We start from the raw sequence: 22,078 nt of genomic DNA, 5'->3' as shown, positions 1-22,078 counted from the left end.
ACAGGAACATTGAAACAGGATCCAGAAATGTAATGATTTCTGTTTCCATTTCTGATTTTTTTAATTTAATCCAATGTGCTTATGATTCATTTTTGTTTCATTTTTGTTTTTATGATTCATTGTTGTTTATCGTCTGTTCCTTCCTAAGCAATGCTGAACTTAACCATAGCTGAGCTTCAGCTGAGCCCCTAATCAATGAGCTGATTTCACTGACTTTGAAGCTAAGTGAAGCAAGCTGGCCTGTCTGCTCTCACAGTGACCTGAGAGCACTGACTATGGGATCAAAAAGGCTGTTATCACCTGAAAAATGCCTTAATTATGTGCATTATAACAGCTCCAAGCAGTGTTGGTTCAACAAGGAGCTTCCAAAAAAAAAAAGATTTTATCCCTCTGAAATCTTGTCTTACTGCAAGGGACATTTGCAGAGAATGTGTTTTTTTTTTTTTCCCACTTTAAACAAAACTGTTCTTTCAACCACAGCTACTGAGCCGACGTACTTTGCTTGCGGTATTAAGTTTGCAATCAATTTATAGACTTGTTCCTTTAGAGTAAGTTGAATAACAGCAGCATGCTTGAGAACTGTGCACATGTTGCATGAACCTAGCTGATCCTCAGTAATGTGCAATATTGTTTGGTCGATTTGTGCCACTCAGAAATTTATGGCGAGAAACAGGGGGAAATCTGCTAGTAACCAGAGAAGGAGCAGCTCCATCGTAGGCAGAAATTTGAGGATTGAATTTTATCACATGGTGAACAAAGGAGTGCTCTTATGGTATTATTGCTTTGAAAGCAAAGCTTCCACTTTTATCTGTAGCTATTCATCAGCCAAAGTGCTGTCTGTGGGGTAGTAAGTCAGGAGCCTCAGCGAACTGCTCCATCCAGCACTGCAGACACTGGTGAGAGAGGACGCGATGCCCACCAGATCCTGAGCATTACTGGGAAGTGGAAAAGGAGCAACTGCATCCACCAGAGCAGTAAATACACCATGCTTGATGAACGAGCAAATTGAGACAAGTTACAACAAATGTAGAGACTCAAAGAGAAAACTGAAGGAGCCCCTTCTGTTTGGGTAGCAGCTGATTTCTTGTCCATGAGAACAATTAACTGAATGCTGGGAGTGAAGAGAGACTCACGTTGAATTTTCCATCCACCACCCCACATGCAATCTGTTGCGGCTTTGCTTCTTTTGAGAGGTCAGGGACACACTCAGTCCCCTGGAAAGACAATGTCAGGCCATACTGAGCATATATGTGAACTTTGAAAAAATGCTTCACAACAATGCTTTGTCTGTCCCTGAGTAAATACAGGAAGAAAGCTTTATCCAGTCCAACTTTTGTGCAATATCTGACACATGAAAAATGGGTTAAAAAAATACTGGCAGTGGCATAAGAACTTTGAGGAAAACAGCAAACTATCACAGTTTAATTGCAATATTATTCAAAATAGTGATATACGAAGATGTACAGTTTTACCAGTCTGTTTTTGTTGACATATTGTGTCCCAGCAAGAGCCTTCAGAAACACTGGTCTACAGCTCTTCCTCTGTTTTCCAAACAAAATAACAAGAGGATGGTAGCAGTATCTCACTTCAAAAGGCAAGGCATATCTTGACGAGATTTTTTTCCAAAATGAAGAGAAATTGGATATCAAGTCTCAGTTTGGACTTGACTACATATTTCATCTCCTTTTGTCTTGTGCCTTAAGCCCAATTCTTTGTATCATACAAAAAGTACTATCATTAGGAGAGCATTATTTAGATAAAACTAAAACATATTCACTTGTTAAAGATTACTGTTTAGCTGTATTTCTGCTCTTTCTGTATGTGCTGCAGCTATATAGCCCCTAATTGTCCATTGGCCTCATAGGAATTGGATTACCTCACTTTGTTTTAGTCATTTCTGCCTGCAATTTTATCCCATGTATTTCATTTCAGTCTTGTGTATAGTCCCATAGGGGTCTCATGTGTCTAAATTCAAATACAGCATGGCAGCCTTTGCAAGGTGGGTCCACAGGCATCTCCATCAGTTCAACTGAGATTATAATCCAATATGCTTTGTCAAACTTGATCTACAGTTTTCAAAGAATTTGCTAATTAATAAAATAATATTAATAATAAACACACACACAGAACAGCTGCATGATACAAAATGCTTTACTATGTTTTGTTTATTCTGCTTTTTTCAGCATTAGCATTCTTTTATTAGTTTTTCACAAAAGAAAAGGGTTTTCTTTTATTAGATTTTCATAAAATCCCCTGAAATCCTTGTGGAAAGAAAAAAATGCTTTTGCAAACGCTCCATAGCTGTAATGGAATAATATAGCAGATTTCCTGCAAAATCACACTCTGCAGAATTCTGCAGTTCTGCAGAAGTCCGATCTTTTGTTATGTGTACTGATACAGGAAATAAAAACTACTATCTTGCTTTTAACATCTTGTCTGAATTGGTGATTTACAAGACTATAAATCTAATTGAATTATTGTAAAAAGCATTTCAAAAGTAAAGTGATAAATCTGAGACCATGCTTTGCAGACTCATATCAAAATTTGACTTGCAAATTGCTCAAAGATTTTACTGCAGTTGTGTGCAATAAGTCTTATAAGTTGCATGTCTCTGATGTGCAAGTGGACACGTCTCTGCTGCCTAGCCGCCTTCAGCATGGGAAGTGGCTTTCCACGTGCTCCAGCTGGAAATTCTCTCTCCACATAAGACTTCCATCTCCCCAGGCCAGGAGCACCAAAGTTCCACTGCCCTGCCCACCCACTGCCATGTTTTGCAACGTAGTGTTCACACCATCAAGGAATCATTCTACTAGGAAAGGATGCCAAAGGATGGCTAGCAGTGTGTTCAGCAGATAAAGGAAAAGAGAGAAGAAAAGCAATCAGACACTTACAGATGTCTCTCCTAGATTCCAGCTGTAGAAAGCCATTTCTAGATGATGCTATAACAAATTAGAATGATGTAACATACTTCAAAGTGTAAAATGAAATTACTCTGTCGTATGCAGTGGTTGTAGCTTCATCAGACCCTTCTAATTTTCAATATACTCTGCTCTAGAGGAAACGTCTTCCCATATTTTCTCAGAGTCCCGGCTGATGGAAGGCGTTTCGGTTGATGTGGTCTGCCAAAAGGGTTATTTTCCATGTGGAAATCATACAACGTGCCTCCCACGGGCATTTCACTGTGATGGCATAAATGACTGTGAGAATGGTGCAGATGAGGAGAACTGTGGTAAGTACAGCAACATCTGTAAGTATGCAGACACAAAATCTAGTTGTGGGATGTGTTCCTCCAGCTAAAACACATGGAATCACTAACGGCCTTCAGATGATCTGCAAGCCTGACAAGTCTGGGGTTTTCAGTGTGATTGAATATTTTAATTTCTTCAGTGAATGAGGGAATTACACCATGCTGGTCAGGACGCTGGTTGGCATGCTGACACCATGGCAACTCACTAAAGGCATGCCCCAGGCAGACTCCAGTGCTGAAATTCCTGCACAGTCCTCTGCTATGGAGAGGGGGTAATCACTGCACATCTGTGTGGGGAATCCTTCAAAGTGGGTGCATGGGCTCCTGCAGATAAATAGGGGTTCTTGCACTCAGTAAGGCTTTTCAATAGCAGATGATTTTAACTGTTTTAAGAGTTTTAGTTATATACATATATCATTATATGTGCATGAGCACATGTGAACTTGGTGGTGGTCATACCACCATTCCTCTTATTGATCTCCATGCTTGCTCTCAATCCAAAAGAGCTATGAGAAAGCCAGGTAAATGAGACTGATCTCATTTTTTTGGCTAAGAAATGATCCCTACTTTGTGGCATGGTTCCCTCTACATCACATTTGACTTGTGTGACTCTAAAGCATATTGGGTCAGAAGCTAATGTGTCAACTCTACTGTCATCTCCTGCTTTGTAACCTCCCTCCCCACCTGCTTCCTAGTGTAGTTCTTACATCTTTTTCACTTCTTTTTCTTTCCTTGGTATTTCAGATCACTCTCCTGTGCCTCTTACTTTCTTCTTTACCATCACCCTTCAGCTACCATTTTGAATGGGGTCCTTTGTATTTGTGACTTTCCACATGGCACATTTCCAATGCCATTGCTAACTCCAAAATTCGCCTTGGTGTACTAACACTGATTGCTCCAAAGACTGATATTCTCCATATATAATAGAGATTCCTATCTCCTGCCAACCTATTAAAAATTCTATGCTATACAAATGTTAACTTATTTTCTCTCAAATATAATATAACTTGTAAAATTGTCTATTCATTTCACTGTTCCAGCCATAATCCGTTCTCATTATTTTCCATGGTTTGTCTGAAATCCGAGGTCACCATTTGTATTCATTTACTTGAAATTGGTGTAAACTTCCTGTTTTTTATTGAGTCACTTTCTGTGTTTTCAGTCGTGTCCTAACATACTCCCATTATCATGTAAATTTTCTCTGTAAATAATTTGTAACTTTCCATGCTATACCATGTACTACAGTATGAGTTTCTCTGCTATATTAATCATTTTATTTTAGCATTCAGTTAATTTTGTCAACACTTATAATAATATCTTACATCTTCTTTAGATTTCTCTCTGCCATGCTCATAGTCTGGTGCACTTCTGATATTCAACTTGCATGAGATTTCTTAATTTGTGCTTATAATTGATACTCATAATCAAGAGAAAAGACAATCAAAACAATCATTTTGAAGATTTACTTTTGCTTACATCCCATATCAGAAAACAGATAGAAAACAGATACACCCCACAGCCAAAATACATGTTCTCTGGTATTAATGTTCTGGTTTTCATTAAAAGTTGATGCAGAATTTAAAGTACAGATGATTAATGTTAACACTTATTATAGGAGATAACAGTGGATGGGCAAGTGTCTTTGATATGGTTCGTGGAAAGCCTAATTATCTGGACTTATCAGAAGAATGCTGTAAGTAATTGCTGCTTTTTCCATTTCATTGCCATTCTGACTTATTCTTAAGTGCACTATAACACCCTTATTAGTATCTTCAAACTATTTTACATTTCTAAGACTTTTCACTGCATATACATATTTACTATAATTATAGAGATATCTGGAATTTTAGATGAGCTCAGGGAACTCCTTTAGCTTCCCAGAGCTTTCTGCATGCACACCAGGCAGAGCAGAGTAAAGATGTGTGGAGTATACTTGTTAGTGCCAAGTTGCAGCTTTGCAGACTTGCAGGAAAATAGTAATTAAATTTTTGGAAACTTTTGGAAATATAATAATTGTTTTCATCTCACTCTGGAACAAAAGAAAAAAGAAAGGTTTCTTTGTGAAGCTTTTTTTTTTTTAAAAAAAAAAAAAAAGACTTAATCTTGAAGCGGTTTACATTAAACCCTTCTAAAATATCTTCTTGCCTACTGATGAGGAGTCATAAGCCCCAGATTAGTTAAAGTAGTACAGTTCTGAGACAGCTTTTCAGATGGACTGCCAAGGAGGGGCAGCCAAAAAGCCTTTAATTGCAGCAAGCAAGGACAGCATCGTGGCAAGAAAGAAGCAAGTTTAGATGCTGTGTTCCCACTTGTCCACACTAAAATCAAAGCATCCAGTTTCTCAGTGAGGTGTAGTGACTTTAACTAATCTGCATTCTCCAGTGGAAACTGATGCATCAGCAGTTTCTCAGATGTTCTCATTTGTGTGTGTGTGTTTGTGTGTGTGTATAGAGAGAGAGAGTACATGTTGTCTTTCAGTTACCCTTATTGTAGCTGGTACTGTATTTATGGGGAGTAGGATTTTAAACCTGATTTTTGTTTTACCTATGTCTGAGTTCATTATGTGTAAAGTACTGCAGTCCCAGGAAGCACAGCATCATTTTTAAAGCCTTCCTGATAGGTGAACCTTACAAAGGCAATTTGGGGAAGGGGGCATGTTAGACATCATAATGTCCAATTCCTTTCTAAAAAGGGTTCTTAGAGTGACGCCCCATCTGATCAGAAGTACTTGGTGGGTGTAAGACATATATATACATAAGATTCCCTCAAGAATTCCTTTTCCTAGGTCTCCACCAATACCCAGAAGGCTGCAGCTGCATGGAAACAGAACTGGAATGTGCTGCAGTTAATCTGAAATCTGTCCCATTTGTTTCAAGTAATGTAACCCTCCTGTAAGTGGAGTCCCTTTTACTCTCCAAAATAAAGCTGTATTAGAAACAGATATGCCTGAACACACTTTGCTTAGTGATGTACTACCAAGTGTGGGCCCTCTGCATTCAGAGACTGCAGAAAAGATCAGCCCACTATAGGTACTTACTAGGGATTTACTAGTATGTAGTCAATGCTGTGAGTGTTTGGCTACAAGGTCCACTTCGGGGTGGAATTCATTTGACAAAATATATGTGTCAACAGTGTAAACCAGTCATCTAATACAGGTCGTATGAATTGCACACAGACTGTGTTTACTTGTCTCCCCTAAAGAGAGTTTGGGTGTTAGCTGAGAAGAGGATTTTGCACTGTCCACGTTACAATTAGGAGAGTTGAATGCCACTTGGGTTCGTCATTCCTATTGCTTCAAGTCTATGGGCCCCAGGGTGCTCACTAAAGATCACTGGTTGTGCAGCCAGCACTCGGGTAATGGGCACCCACCAAATATTGCTGAAGTTACCACAGCAGGAATTTCAGGATTATTGCTTCTTAATGATGACTCAGAGCTCCCTATTTCAGCTTGCCAGCTCCAGTTTTACAGGCCGTGAAAATGTATAAGGCTGAATCCTTGGTAGCATGGGAAATTCCCAAAGATCTGCCTGGATCAGCAAAGGGAAATATTTAGAAGAGGCCAGTCCTAAAACTGAGTAAAGAAGTTGGATGGCTTTCAGTTAGCTTGTTCAAGTGGTCAAGTACATTTGCTTTCCGAAGAGATCAAAGTGAGAACTGTCCTCTCCCAGCTAATCCTGGGACGGCACTCAAGCTTCACCTGGGGATTCAGACAATAAGGACGGATGACAAAGAAGCTGAGGAGGCTACCAGGCTTCCCAGGCAGTGTGATGCACCCGAAGTAATGCACCCAGTATAAGGAAATGCAATGCAATGCACCCAAAGACCATTTTAGACTCTGAGCCTGTGTTTAAATATCAGTTACTGATTACTTTTAGGTCACTCGCACACAACCAGATCCATTCTCTTCCAGATGAAGTTTTCAGCAACTATACAGAGGTGAAGAAAATGTAAGTATCTTGACAGTTTATTAAAGCATTACATGAGTCCAGGACCACATGAAATGCATAAAATCAATGCACAGTCACCTCTGTGATCACTTTTTAACAGTATAGCACAGAACTTGCTTTCAAAATGGATGTTTTGATCATGGTGGTCTGCCAGTTTAGCCAGATAGGCACAGATGAGGGCAGCTTCATATACAATACACAGAGATCTGGCACAGAAAAATAAGTAAGCAGAAAATAGATCTGTCTAATAAGCACCACTGCCATTCGGCGATGAAACTGCAACTTACTGTTTTAAAAGGTTAAATAACACATCTTTTAAATTTTTCCCTTTTCTTTCTTTTTTCATGCCACGACACCATGGAAACCAAACACAAATTATGTAATTAGCTGCACACATGGCAAGTTCTACTATGTAGTCAGTCCTCTTATAGATCACTGGTAGGTTTTTTCAAGCTGGATGGTGTCTTCCATGTTCTTTATATAGTAAGGTGGCCTTCTTATTGGAATTTGACTTGGAGAGCTTCCAATACAGCTCCCTCCAAGTTCCTGTAGGAACCAGTCTGCCTTCCACTGAGTTATGAAGAAGGGAGACATTCGGATATATTCCATTATGAGGTAGAATGACTTGTGTCCTTTTTTAATATGTCTGTTGTTAATAACAGAAATAAAAAATTACAAATAAAAATCAATCAGTCAGCCCTGTAACTGGATTCTCCCTCAGATAAATTCTTACAGGATTAAGGTTTACATACAAAGCTAGCAAGTATGTGGTCTACATGAGAAAATAGGGACTACTCCAAGGGTAAGAATTCATATGACAGAGATAAGATAAATCCTCATAAAAATCATAAATACACAATATTTGAGCTTACCTTTTGTTTTGGATTGGATGGTGTATGCTTTTTGCTAGATAGTTCCTAATGACAGCTCAAACCACCATCCATCCAGAAGAGGTTAGCAGCGTTCAAGATTTGCCTTTCCATGGGAAAGGACTATATAATTTGAAGAGTGGGCAGGGTTCTAAACCGATTTTATATAAACAAAATATATATGCCACTAATTTTCAGCAGAGGTGCATCACCAGATTCAATGTACATTAACACAAGAGTGTCAAGGATGGCCTCACTATTTTTTACATTTCATAAAATTCAAAATAATATGCCTGCACCCTCGAACAGTATTGGCCTTTCTCTCCAGCCTCCAGTGCTTCGTATTTTGTACCTTCATTTTTATAGCTTATGATATTCTATTCCAAAAGCATAATCAAAAATGAGAATGACACAGCCTGGAGATAGACACGTATTGTATAGCTTCATAGAAGTCATTAGAAAGTTCTGCTCTGGTGGAAAATACTGAATCTGACTTCAGTGGTGTTACATCAGGCATTAATTTAATAGTGTGCTTAAAATGGCAGAAGGGGATAAATAGGGGATTATGAAACATCTGCAATTCTAAGAAGTTAATAAGACAAGATTATCCTGGTTTTCTTACCTTTTCTGTACCAGATTTCTACAAAACAATTGCATCCAGACAATATCGAGGAAAGCATTCTTTGGACTATACAAACTTCAGAAATTGTGAGTACAGTATTGCCCTAGTTTTGCCTTTTTATATCACACATTGCTTCTTGGATGTCACAGAGCAAACATCTTTCCACAATATGGGAAGCTGCATCTAAACTTCCACCCTTCGGTCTCATTCAGACACAAATCAGCATATTTTAGTAGCTTGAGAAAGATGCTAGAAGTGAGCAGTCCCTGTCTTTTAACTCCTACTGTGACTCTAATTGAACTATGGGGCAAAGACAAATCACTGAACTTCTTTCTGTATCTTCATCCACCCATTATAAACCTCATTTGGTATGTGTACCTGACAGTGCCTCATTAGTTGATTTTCACAAATTGTATTGGCTAAATTATTCAGATGTTGGTATTTACAGCATTTTTAGGCAGTATTTCTTAAAATCCAGGAACCTCACCTCTTCCAACAGCTGATAAAATCTCTGTGCCTTTGAAAATCAGGCTAATCTTGCAGGCTTCTTATCAAGTTTGGAATAGAAAACTACTGTTATTGACATTTTGACAGATCAATGTGTATTAATGCAAAGCATTTTTTTACTACATCTGGCTTGATCTGAAATAGGGTATGGATAAGACCTACGCAAAAGTTGTCCATTGCATCACAGCAAAACATATCCACCCCTGTGCAGCACAAAGCTATTCATAAAAGCACATTTTTAATGCTTTACCCAGCATCATTCCACATATAAAATATTAAAAAGCATTAAGTCAAATGCTATTGCCCTTGCAGTAGCAGACAGCCTTTTGAGATAGCAACCTTAAAATACAGCATTTTAAAATCCAATGTTGCCCATCACAGTTGTTTATCTTTCTGGTTGCTCTCATCATGTCTGAATGCTTTTGGCTTCCTCAGTTTAAAATTAGTCTACCAGGTTTTAGATAGCATTATTTTAGTTCCCGTGTTATACCCTTTGTCAACAGGTATCTCAGCCATAACTGCATCACCAGCTTGAAACCTGGAGTATTCAGAGATTTACACAAATTGAAATGGCTGTGAGTATCCGTTTTCTCCTTGTTTGTAAAAGTATTATTCATTTCTGGCAATGTATGTAAATCTGGCTTTTGTCTAAAAGGAAAAAAAAAACAAGGCAGTAAATCTTATGTTTGTACATGGCATTCTGCACAAAAATATTGTGAAAGACTACAGCCTGCAACTCCTTATTGCTGTTACAAAGACCACATTTCAATTTTTGGAGGTCTAGTTATTCTGGGTCCATTTTCTAGGTCTAGTTATTCTGGAATTGTAGACAAGAAGCTTCCTTGTGGTTTGCTCATTTCATCCTTCTTTTCACTGTTTCCTTACAAGGACCACTGATGTAGAAAGAAAAAAAAAAAGAACTATTTTTTCTTTCCAGAATTCTGGATTATAACCCAATAGCGAAAATTTCACAGCAGTTATTTACTGGCCTAAAGTCTTTGTTTTTCCTGTAAGTACTGCTCTTGCACATTTTCATATTGATATTGTTCAATACACAAGTAGCTTTCCCTTCTATCTTTTTGTTTTTCCTCCAAATTCCTTCCTTTTCCCAAGATTTCAAGCATATCCTTCATGAATGAGTCATGCTTGCAAACTCCCAATACTTACCTATTCTGGATTCAAATGTGGATTTCTCACAAGCATTTTTCATGCTAGGACCATCCTAATTATGTTTCAGTTTAAACTAAAGCACATTCTTGAAGTTGTAAAACTATTTAGGACCATCTCTCTTTTCCCTGAACACCTATAAGAAACTCATGATCTAAACTGAAAATTATTGAGTACAACCTGGAGAAACCTAGCCTCTCCCTTCAGAAAACGAAGAGCATCTAGGTATTGAGATAATTCACCTTGCAGATCCCACTGTTATGACTATAACAGAAAAATACATTTCAGACACGGATTACAGTGTGCAGGAAGGAGAAATGATATCCTATAAGCTCCTTCCACCACCCTCAACAAGTAAATCAGTACCTGAGAAGTAAAATCTCAGTTTCTCATAAAACATAGCAGCTGTTTTTATTAGTATCCAGGGAAATAAATCATTTGGTTTTGCTAGTGGAAAATGCAGTTTTTTGCTACTAGTCCCTTGGCTCAGGGCAGAGAAGATGAAAAACTGTGTGTCTTTAATTAGCCAATGACTCAAGTGTCTCAGCTAAGCTCCTGGTAGGCAGCTGCGGCCACCACAGCTGGCAATAGCAACTTGGAGAACTGAAACACCTCCCTACCCTTACCAGCTCCCATGGGAAAGAGTTTGAGAAAGGTCAGAGCACGTGTGGAAAACCTACAGTACCAGTACTGAGGATTTAACTTTTTTAATGGACACATGGTTTTGTTTGTTTTTTAGTTTTTCTTTTTTTTTTTTTTTTTTTTTTCGGGGAGGGGGTGTTGATCAAATCAATATGATTCAGCATATTTCTCAGTCATTCAATGTATCCATTGCTTCTTAAAGAAAAAAAATTAAGAACTAGCAATTATTTTTCTGATACTAAACATGTTTTGTTACTGGCAACTTAATCTTTTTTTTTTCTTTTTCTTTTTTTTCTGTAGTTCTGTAAAATCTAAATTTGCCTTAAGTTTTAAAGCAATGTAACTAACCTAATCTTGGATTTCTCTCAAAAGTTAACATTTGCATATCTTTCTTACACTTACATATTTTGCTGTGAAGTATGATAAAACATCTTGTTTTCTAACCATATTTTAATTTATGAAGATCAATGATAAACAATTCACTTGAGACTCTTCCTAAGAAGATCTGTAGTCAAATGCCTCTTCTTAACTGGATGTAAGTAAATCATGTGAAAGTTTCCTTTGATAAATTATTACATCATTTTCTGTGAAGACAAAAATTCATCATTTTTTTATTCTGTTAGTCCAAGCCAGGTGTGACATTCTAAAAATAGTAGAGCCTTTGCCAATGTTGAACCTCACGTTGTCTCAAATGCCTATCTGAAAGATACCATAGTCCTCTGCCAACATAAACTTTTAGAGCTGCTTCTTGTTCTCATGACTCTCATGAGCTTAGCAAAATTCTGTCTTTCACTTCAATTTACCAAAGAAAATGAAATAAGTTATTGTGAATATGTTTACCCTAAGTATAACTCAGTATACATACGTTGCAATTAAATGTAAAATCTCCGCCTAGTGGCCTCTATTTATTCTGGTACACAGACTACATATGAGAAATGAAAATGTATTATTTACTATTGCTGGAAGGGTTGGTGAGCTGGGCCATAAATAGAGATGAAATCACAACAAAGAAAGGGCTATACTTTGCTTTTTTTGACATTTACATTCATATTCAGAACTAGGTAATAAATTGGGGATAATTTGGAAGAAATAAATAAAGGACGGACATAAAAAGGAGATTATGCCAGAGCTTGTACTCCCTCCTGCAAAATCATTCTACAACTCATGAATAACAGTTTCCTTATTGTTATTTAGGGATTTCGAAGGCAATCGTATTAAGACCTTAACTAATACCACCTTCCTAGAATGTGATGCGCTCACGGTATTGTAAGTAAAAGACATAAAAACAAAGCAATAAAAACCTTTTGAGTATGTGTGACTCAGTTCTCAACACAGTTTTTGTCTCAATATATAAAGCCTAATCAGGACAGTTGTGCTTTTGTCAGGGAGGTATTCTTTACAACTAAATGAATTATTGTAAGCATAGTCACATGGAGCATTTTGGTAATTGTCATGATATCACTTGTTTCAACAAAAAGAATAAGAAATAAGCATACTATATGATTTCTGCCTTGTGACCAGATCATGAGTACCAGGCTTTTCAAACTCCACAAAGTCCTGGGACTTGCAGTCTGATCACAAAGCAGACATAATACATACAGTATGCCCGAATCTCAACCTGCAGATGTTTTTTCTTGCTGAATTCATTCCTCCTTCAGACTGGCATATTCCCATGAAGGGAATAAGAAAAAAAAATATCATTGCTGATAAAATTAAATATTTTTGTATACAACAATAATGCACATTCTAACTTTTTTATATTCAGCTATAGTTCATGTAATACAGAGGAAAGGAAAAACAGAATCTGAAGGGGGATCTGAAGGAGGATCATGAAGAAAAAAATTTACATGCTCAGAAATATGAAGTGTTCCTTGTTGTTCTACTTGGTGTGGTGTCTTACCAGTGCGGAAAGAGAATTCCCTGCAGTGGGATGGTATGAAACTCAGTGAAAGAAAAGCAAAAAGCAAAAACAACACACCTAAATTTGAATATGTAACTTTTCTGTCTGGACAGCAAATCCCAGAGCTTTAAATCAAATAAAATTTCATGTTGCTTTCTTACTTAGTTAATTGCTTGCTCTTAATTAATGCTAAGGACAGTTTTACTTAACTAACTCCTTAGCCTCATGTAGGTTTCTTTTGCAGTGACTGCAACACACCTTGTAACTTTTACTGCCCATAAAAATTAGCCAGGGTCCTATGGAAGGTCTAATACAACTAGAAAAATATATAGCAAGGTAGTGAGACAGAAACACAAAATTAGTACTGTGTATTAAATTGAATCATTAAGTACTTAGGCTAATACATATTTTCCTTTACAGGGTTCTTCATGGAAATCAACTTCACTTTGTGCCGGCAAACACCTTTTCCTCATTGAAAGATTTGGGGGAATTGTGAGCTTTCTAAAGTCTACTTTTAAATGATAGAGTGTGAGCTGTTGCATGCCTGTCATCTGTGAGTGTATTCTCCCTTTCCTGGTAAAGGTGGGCCAGGAGGCCATGCAGAAGCAAAGGCTGGAGGCCAGGAAGAGGCCAGCAAGAGGGAGCTGTGTGTAGTGCCTTGGGCAGCACCATGGGGAAGGGGAACCTGATACCTCTGATTCTGAGGCTTTCTGGGATTTGCTGCAGGCACAGTTTGTAATGTATGGCCTAGAAAACAAGATCTCCCTGTATCCAAGTGACCATCAGGCTCCTTCCCCTCCTGGCAGCTCCACCTGGGTCTTCTGGAGCCAACAGCATTTCTGAGTCTCATTGGATCACTCTGAGGGTCTCTCTATTCCCTGTATACTCTATAAAAAAATAAATGGGACACAACGGCTGCTTTATGGAGGTGGACCAGCCTCCTCCCATTAGCTTTAAGATTTTAAGCTACTCTTAGATGCTAGTCTGCCACTTCCCCCAAGGATGAGCATGGATGAGTCAGGCTCACCTGCATGCAGCAGCATCACGCTGCATCTAGGGCTTGGTTATCTCGTTATCTGGCATGGTGTGTTTAGGCAGGGACAGAGAATGGCTGCAGAAGGAGCAGAAGTCAAAAAGAGAAGGGAAAGCTGGAAGGGGAGTCATCAGTGGCTGGAAGGATGTGAGTGACTGAAACGGGCTGCTACAGGCTGTTGGAGGAGAACAGCCACTAGCATCATTTGTTAAAGACACTGATCTTCTGGCATGGTGGAAACTCCATGAAACAAACAGCTTATTAACCAAAACCAGTCTTTACCGTGGGATTTGTATTTATTTTGCTTTGTTTTTTCCATGCTCTACCTATATTAAATGTGAAAGCTTCACATCTATGTAATTAGGCCTTGATTCATCTCACCTCTCAGCAATGATTAAGTTCATAAATTATACAGAGACCCTCAGGCAACCAGGTTCCCAAATTAGATACCTCAGCTGAATGAGGTATGATGAATCAGAGCTAAAATGATCCATGTTTAGCAATTGCCAAACATCAGTGCCTGTACCGACTGGCTTCAAAGTGACTTATGGATAAAATTAGAGCAAGGAAATTTTGGATGAACAAAGAAATGATAAAAGATAATTTTGCTGCTATTAGACTTTTAAGTAAGGTAGTATGCCTCCTCACCTATGAAAAGAAGGAAATCTGTGTCTTCGAGTTTTTAAAGTTTGTATATTGAAATGGATGGTGGAATATTGGGGACGAATCTGATTTCTCTTGTTCTCTGTGTTTCTTGAAGGGATCTGTCCAGCAACAGGATTACAGAATTGCCACGTTATATTTTCAAAGACCTGAAGTATTTACAAAAGCTGTAAGTTATAAATGAGAATTCCCAACTGAATTTAAATGTAATAGTTTATTTTGTCTTTTTTTTTTTTTTTTAATGACGTCAGAAACAGTTTCTGTTTCGTTTAGGAATCTGTCTTTCAATCCACTTTCTCACCTCTCGGAGGATCACTTTGAAAGTCTTCAGCAGCTTCAGTCATTGTAAGTAAAACCGGAAATATTTTACTAGCATAGTACGCTAAATAATATCCTTTCTTTCCAGGAGAAACATTCATCAATTGCAGAACACTGATTGTCACTCTGTAAGATGCTGAATGTACTTTAATTTTCTATTTCTACAGGAGTCCTCAACACCCTAAGGTAGCAGGCCAAAATGCGTGATTTACAGCCATACAGTTTGCTCAGTTTTACTGCTATTCACAAATGATGAGGCTAGGAGCAAACAAAACACATAAATAAAGAACAAATTACACAACAAGCACAGCTAGGCTACCTGGGCAGGTCAGGACATAAATAAATTGTAAGAAGTATTTTAGAACCTCTATAAAATCTAATTTGTGGTGGTTCATAAAATACTCACTTCACTGTGTTGATGACTCAACCACATTTTTTTTTTAAATTAAGTATTTTACACAAAGCTTGAAGTCAGAATTGTTATTTCTTCTTTAATTCACAAAGATTCATTCATCTGAAAGAACATCTAATTTTATTGGATTCAGGGTTGTAAAGCACGAGTGTAACATCTTTTTTAAATTGTCATTCTGTGCTATATGGCTTTTTTTTCTTAAAAAGCTGTCCAGAAGAAGAACGAGGTGTTATTTTTAAATAGCTGAGCTTCAGTTCACACTATTTTTTGTTAAGCAGAAGGAAAACATCCTGAATTAATCCTAATTATGAATCTGAACAGCTTTCCTGCAACTCATTGTTTGGGAATTTTCTCCTGTGCCACACAGTCAAAAACTGTGTTGAAGACAATGTACAGGATAATATTCACTTCCACTTCGTAGACCCTATATGTTAAGTGTCCAAGGGTAACAGGTGAGTAATGTGTCTAACATCATTATGGTAAGAGTAAAATTTAAGAGAGAGTTCAGGAAAGCTTTGCTGTTTGAGATCCCTGCTGTATTTTTCCTGGCTGCCACTCCTGGAAGTCTTTGGTCTCTCGCAGGCCCTGTGTCCTATCTGTCTGCCCACGTGGATGTCTCAGAAACCACAGGACATGCCAAGTAGTGCTAGATGGAGTATTAGTCTGAAGAGCAATTCAAACCAAAATCTGGTCTAGGTTGAGACAAACCATTTTCCAGATCCCACTGCCTGTATTCACCACTGGCTCATTCAGCTGACAACATGTAGGGCTCTTGTGTCATTGGAGATGTCCTTGGATATCTATCCACCCCTCCTGGTTGTCACCTGCTACTCCAGAAGGCCACGGGACTCTCATAGGTATTGTGTCATGTTAGCCATTTCTTCATGGGCATCTCAAACAGGTGTCTCCAGGGCATTTGAAATGCTTTTTTTTTGTGGATAACTGAGTCTATCATGTGGCAGCTATGCCAGAATAACTTCCTTTGAGGTTCTTTGTGAAGTGCAGTACAGCCCTTGGTACCACTATTATTCACAGAATTAAATGCAGCAAGTATAACTTACTATCAATATTCCAGTCCATAAGCCACCACAGGGACAAGACAGTAATCTTAAGATGGGACATTGTTTTGAAATATGGACAGAGACATGCTCTGCTGCTATATAAACCTCGACCAGCTGGGAAAAGTGTAGTTATTTCAATCTGAGAGCACATTAACCGTGATAGATATGTTACTGCCACTGTAATAGTACCACCTGCCTGCCTGTCAGAATGATTTTCTGATCTGCGTTTTCAACTCAGAACATGCAGTACGGGAACAAAGAATGTAAGACAGACATAATGTCAGTCTCCCAAAAATCTGACTGGGTTAGAATTAACCAGAACAAAGTGCTCTCACTACACATTCATTTTTCCACAAGACTTGCTGACAGGATGACAGGCATTTTACTTCATGGGATAGACAGTATATAATCCAAAAAAAAAAAAAAAAAAGAGTTTTTAAAGTTTAAAATCTTGTGAAAAAGAATAATGCCACTGAGCCTGGGCTTGAATTAGAACCAAACAAAATCTCAGCCTAATCCTCTGGTGAAAGTAAGTTACAGTCCAAGTACACCAGTACTTGCAGTGTTTGCATCATGCAATGGACTTGTGCAGTATGGCAGGTTTCCATCAGCATTTCCCTCTCTGTCAGGTGCATACAGTTAGTTTGCTTTGCCTATGTCAGGAGACTGTCTTGATGTTCGAATCACAGCTAATCAACAACCCATTCCAATGGTTTCTTTTGTTTTTCCATTATAGCCAAAAGTGCGAAATAATGAACTTCTGTCACTGTTTCTGGCCTTGCTTGGCTTGCTAACTCTCCTGCATGGGCCCTCCTAATACTGCATCTGTAAACTGAAAGTCTATTGGGATGCTGCAGCATGTAGTAGCTGTGGTTTGTGCAAACCATGTCTGACAGCACTCCAGAAATGTGCCAAAATATCCAGCTTCTGTGGGCTACTAGCCTGTCCCTCCAATCACCTGTCCTTCCAAGGGGATGCCTGTCTGTACTGTCCACAGCTGATGCTTCTAGTAGTCCAGATGCAAAAGATCTTCAGTGCCCCTGTTGTTCCTCAGCTGGCCCACAGCTACCTCCTACTACCTTGTATTTCTTATCAAAAACTTGCAGTGCAATGTTATCCTGAATAACGGAGGGGAATTCCCCCTTCCCCAAGGAAAAGCTGAGAAAATTATACATTTTGCCTTCTTGTGTTATTTCTTCCTTTCTTCTTCTGATTCTTATAGCAGAAGCTGTCTTATATTTCTGCCTCTTCTAAATGTTTCCAGGTCTCTGACTCCTTTGTTGATTGGAAGGCCCTTTGGCCAAGGTTTGTAATAATAAGGCTTTAAATTGCACTGCTGTGAGCAGCTGAGCTTAGCACCCAAGGAAAGGAACAAAAAACTGTATCTGCAAGTCATTTCTTGTACATCGGTTGTCGAATGGCCTAACTACAAAGAGAGCTCAGGTTAAATGTATATCCCTAAAACAGAATCTTCCAGTAAAAAGCTCTTTGATGAACAATAGTAGGATCATTCTTACTGAATACAGTCAGGATTTTGCCATAAAATTGTTTCTTTAAGACCTTTGGTTTAAGAAAATGTTCGTTTGTGTAATTCAAAATTTGATAACTACAGAAAGCCCTATTGCATGTAATTAATTTACAGATCATAACATTTACATATTTTACAGAGACCTGGAAATGATTGAGATTCCAAATGTAAATGCAAGAATGTTCCAGCATATGAAGAACCTCTCCCACATGTATGTATGCAAAATAAAAGAAAGAGTAATGATGTGGGTTTTTTTCATGCAAAAATGTCCAAAACCATCCCAAGTTGCTTTTTCAAGTTACTTCAACAGGGAGCCCAATTTCTGGAAAAATAGATTACATGTTTTAGTATTTTAAACAGAGAAACGAAACAGGTTTCTCATTTAGTTATCTCATTTCTAAATTGTGTCACACCAGTTCTTTTTCTGCCCCTAACACTTCTTTTTCTGGCTGAAATGGCATAAATGAAACTAGTTGCTTACTTGGGAGTCCCTGTAGCCTTAAGCTTAGGAGGCAGAAGTAGAATATGTCATTCAAGAGCATCAAAATTGGGAACTGAGTCAGGAAACAGAAAAATAATTATATTTTGAACATGAGTAAAAGCCATATATGTTGATAGAGAAGATAGAATGTGTGTTATACAGCCATTTTATCTTACTATCATAAAACATGCCTTTTCTATTCACAATATGTCACAGCTAGATGCCAGAAACACCAGGTGCCTTTAAACTACTATTCCTGATTTGAGGCAAACAGCTTTAGGAACATCACACTTTCATGTGTATTCTGAAATGCCTCTGCCTCTTTAAATATTTAAAATATCCTTCTTCATGAGAAATTTTCATATATCGTTGCCTATACAGGTCACAATTCTATCATATTAGAACTTTATTTGCAAATCTATCCTTCTCGTTTTTATATTTGATATTCTTGTTCATTATTCATCAGTATCGTTTCACAAATAAAATGGGAAGTTTTTGAATTACTGATAAATACAAGAACTGGATTTGATTTTTGATATTTTTGTTTCTTTAATACTGAGTCACTATGCAGTATTTCTGCAATATAAAAAGAAGCAGCGCTTATGGACAGGCTTAACTTTAAACATTCTTATATCCAGTATTTGGAAAACACTAGAACATATTTTTAAATCTTCCAGAAGTCAGAAGGCTGTAAGGATGCAATTCAAAACAACCGTGTCCTTGCAGTCTTTACTCTGTTAGAGCCTTTATGTCCTGTTCTACAGGCCTTCTTTATGAAAGCACTGCCACTGAAATAGAGAAATATTTATATGAATAATGAATGGTCAAGGAACTGGTATGTTTATGATCTGATATGCTGAGATCCTTAAATGTTCATTACCAAGTTTAAGTCATTCCACAGACATTTCACGATCTGTTAATGCAGGCAAAATCCTTCTGCCAAGGAACAATAAAAGATCTGCTTCTCAAGCACCTTTGCATGGAGAGCAACCACCTGCACACTGACACAAAAAATAATAAATGAGATTAGCAAAGCCCTTCAAAGGTTTGTGAAAACAACAAATGTATCAGCTCTGACCATTCCTCTCAAGTCATATATGAACAAAGGGCACATAGCTGCATAACTGGTATGGAGCTGTGACTTGTGTTTAACCTGCATTATTACATGGTAATTTCTTTCCTTTCAGCTACTTTAAAAAGTTTCACTACTGCTCCTATGCACTCCATGTGCGAATATGCACGCCGCTAACAGATGGGATTTCATCCTTTGAAGATCTCTTAGCTAACAATGTTCTGCGAGTATTTGTGTGGGTCATAGCTTGTGTTACATGCTTCGGAAATCTTCTTGTTATTGGAATGAGATCATTTATCAAAGCAGAAAATGAGACACATGCCATGTCCATCAAAATTTTGTGTTGTAAGTATGTATTAAAGATATTCATAATAGATTAGTATATTAGACCACTCTCTATATATATAAAGTAATATACTGCATATATATATAATGTATAAAATATATTAAAAGCAATATACTACTGTATAGTCAATACAGCATTGTATATACTACATTATAAACTATATATTGTATATAACATTAGGTATGTCCCAGTAATTTCAGTTTGCGTTCTGGGCACAAATATAAGTGAATATACTAGTTTCAAAGCATTTTTGAAAATTATGCATTATCTGTTTTTGCACTATTTTCCGATATTCTAAACGAAAGTGAATGCCAGGAAATAACTGAGGTCTTTCAGTTCCTTGATTTTAGATATTCAAGATGTGTACAAAGAACCTATGAAACTTAAACATTTTACTTTATTATTTACTACTTTTCATTTTGCATTAAAGATTATGAACAAGCTAGCTAGTGTTAGACCGCTTCCTATCTGAATTATTCTGTGATCATCATATGTCTATTTTTGGCACCAGAGCTAATAAGTGCTTCTACTATTTTTGAAGTCTGTATTTCACAATTCAGAAAAAGTGATTACTTCCAAACAATTGCACCATATGTTGTCCAGCAGTCCTTCCCAAATTAAGAACCCTGGAGCCAATAGAAATGGGGTACTGAATTCAGACTTTCTGTGGCCAAGTCTACTTCCTTGAAACTTATGGTGCAATAGGGTGATGCTATTTCCTGGTGATTAACCCTTTAAAATCATACAGGACCTATTATTACTTGCCATCTCTTTGTTCAAGTTAGCCAAGCCTATAAACTCTGCTTTCTGACTGCATGTTACCTTCACACAAGAAAGATTTTATCTTGCCTGACTTAAGATGGTTACAGTGCAGATGCCTATGAACTAGTCACTTTGAGATCTTGTTATAGTCAATGGATTGTGCAATTTACCTAATTCTAAGTAGATAGATACTGTAGGTAGATACATATTGTGGATGTGTAAAATTAGAAGAGGTGAATCCCTGGCAAGATGTCAGAAATCATCTGTGTATTTTTTATATAGTGTCATTTATTACATGGTGTCATTACACTACTGTGTAGTGACGTAGACCTGCCAAGTCTTCCACGCTCTACCTGGGACACCTGTAGCTTGCTCCTGGCTGAAACGCTGCCACAGCTCTATCTGGACCCTGATCAGTGCCCAAACATTGCTGTGGCATCTCTCCAGGGCCGGATGTCTCCATGCCAAACATATCCATTGCAGGGATTCAATATTGCATTGTCCCCAAAAGCCACCATGGTGGCTACAGCCAGGGAGTTTGACCCAAGGTCCTTGCATATGTGCCCGTGGGATCCCCACTGGGCAACACTTCCACTCTCATAGCCTGACACCAGCGTCCACTCATTTGTGACCAGGGGGCTCATAGCCCCATTTCACATAAATTCTCAACAGTGAATTCTCACAGGGTTAAATTATTTTTGTATGCCAGCTAGAGTTTGGCTAAGCACAGAAGTATAATATACATAAAGTGTTTCATTGCTATTTTCAGTAAACTGTGAAATCTGTTTCTTAAATAGGTGCTGATTGTCTAATGGGGGTGTATTTGTTCTTCATTGGAGTTTTTGATGTTAAATACCGTGGACAGTATAAAAAATATGCTGTGCTGTGGATGGAAAGTTTACCGTGTCATATCATGGGGTTCATCGCCATGCTATCTACAGAGGTCTCAGTCCTATTATTGACATATCTGTCCTTGGAAAAGTATTTAGTGATTGTCTTTCCCTTCAGTAATATCCACCCTGGAAAGCAGAAGACAGTAGTGATTCTTATATCCATATGGATTGCTGGATTTGTCATAGCAATAATCCCATTTTGGGATGAGGACTTTTTTGGAAATTATTATGGGAAAAATGGAGTTTGTTTCCCACTGAATTCTGATCGAATGGAAGAAATTGGAGGCAACAGATATTCCCTTAGTATTTTTCTTGGTAAGTTTAATTTTTAACGTGTTATAATTACTGATTAATATGATTTTACTAGAAAAAATACCTAATGAATACTCACTGGTAGATGCACTTTTCAGTACACTATTAATGTTCATGTTATGACAGTTTCTAAAGGCCTGCAAGAGGACCAAAGCCTCATGTGCTGGCTGCACTCTTAAAAGGGTCTGTTACCTGAAAAGTTTAGCATCTATTCTTAACAAAACACATGTGAATGTAACACAGAAGAGGAGAAGGCATAGAAGGAAATAGGAATTTGGGTAATAACAGTGAGATCA

At 37.8% G+C, this 22,078-nt stretch overlaps 1 protein-coding gene across 1 annotated transcript in view; it reads left to right on the top strand.

Moving 5' to 3' along the window:
* RXFP2 (relaxin family peptide receptor 2) overlaps positions 1–22,078 on the top strand; it is a 28,243-nt gene that overhangs the window by 3,279 nt on the left and 2,886 nt on the right. Inside the window, 15 exon segments of the mRNA XM_035542795.2 lie at positions 3,056–3,229; positions 4,863–4,940; positions 6,033–6,138; positions 7,123–7,194; positions 8,700–8,771; positions 9,696–9,767; positions 10,130–10,201; positions 11,465–11,536; positions 12,196–12,267; positions 13,322–13,393; positions 14,695–14,766; positions 14,871–14,942; positions 18,056–18,127; positions 19,585–19,814; positions 21,375–21,785. Of these exon segments, the coding sequence (XP_035398688.2) occupies positions 3,056–3,229; positions 4,863–4,940; positions 6,033–6,138; positions 7,123–7,194; positions 8,700–8,771; positions 9,696–9,767; positions 10,130–10,201; positions 11,465–11,536; positions 12,196–12,267; positions 13,322–13,393; positions 14,695–14,766; positions 14,871–14,942; positions 18,056–18,127; positions 19,585–19,814; positions 21,375–21,785 (1,719 nt within the window).

Source organism: Cygnus atratus, chromosome 1 (genome assembly GCF_013377495.2).
Source record: "Cygnus atratus isolate AKBS03 ecotype Queensland, Australia chromosome 1, CAtr_DNAZoo_HiC_assembly, whole genome shotgun sequence".
Taxonomy (NCBI): domain Eukaryota; kingdom Metazoa; phylum Chordata; class Aves; order Anseriformes; family Anatidae; genus Cygnus; species Cygnus atratus.
Note: the sequence above shows the minus strand (reverse complement) of the source record. Positions and strands in the feature narration are given on the sequence as shown.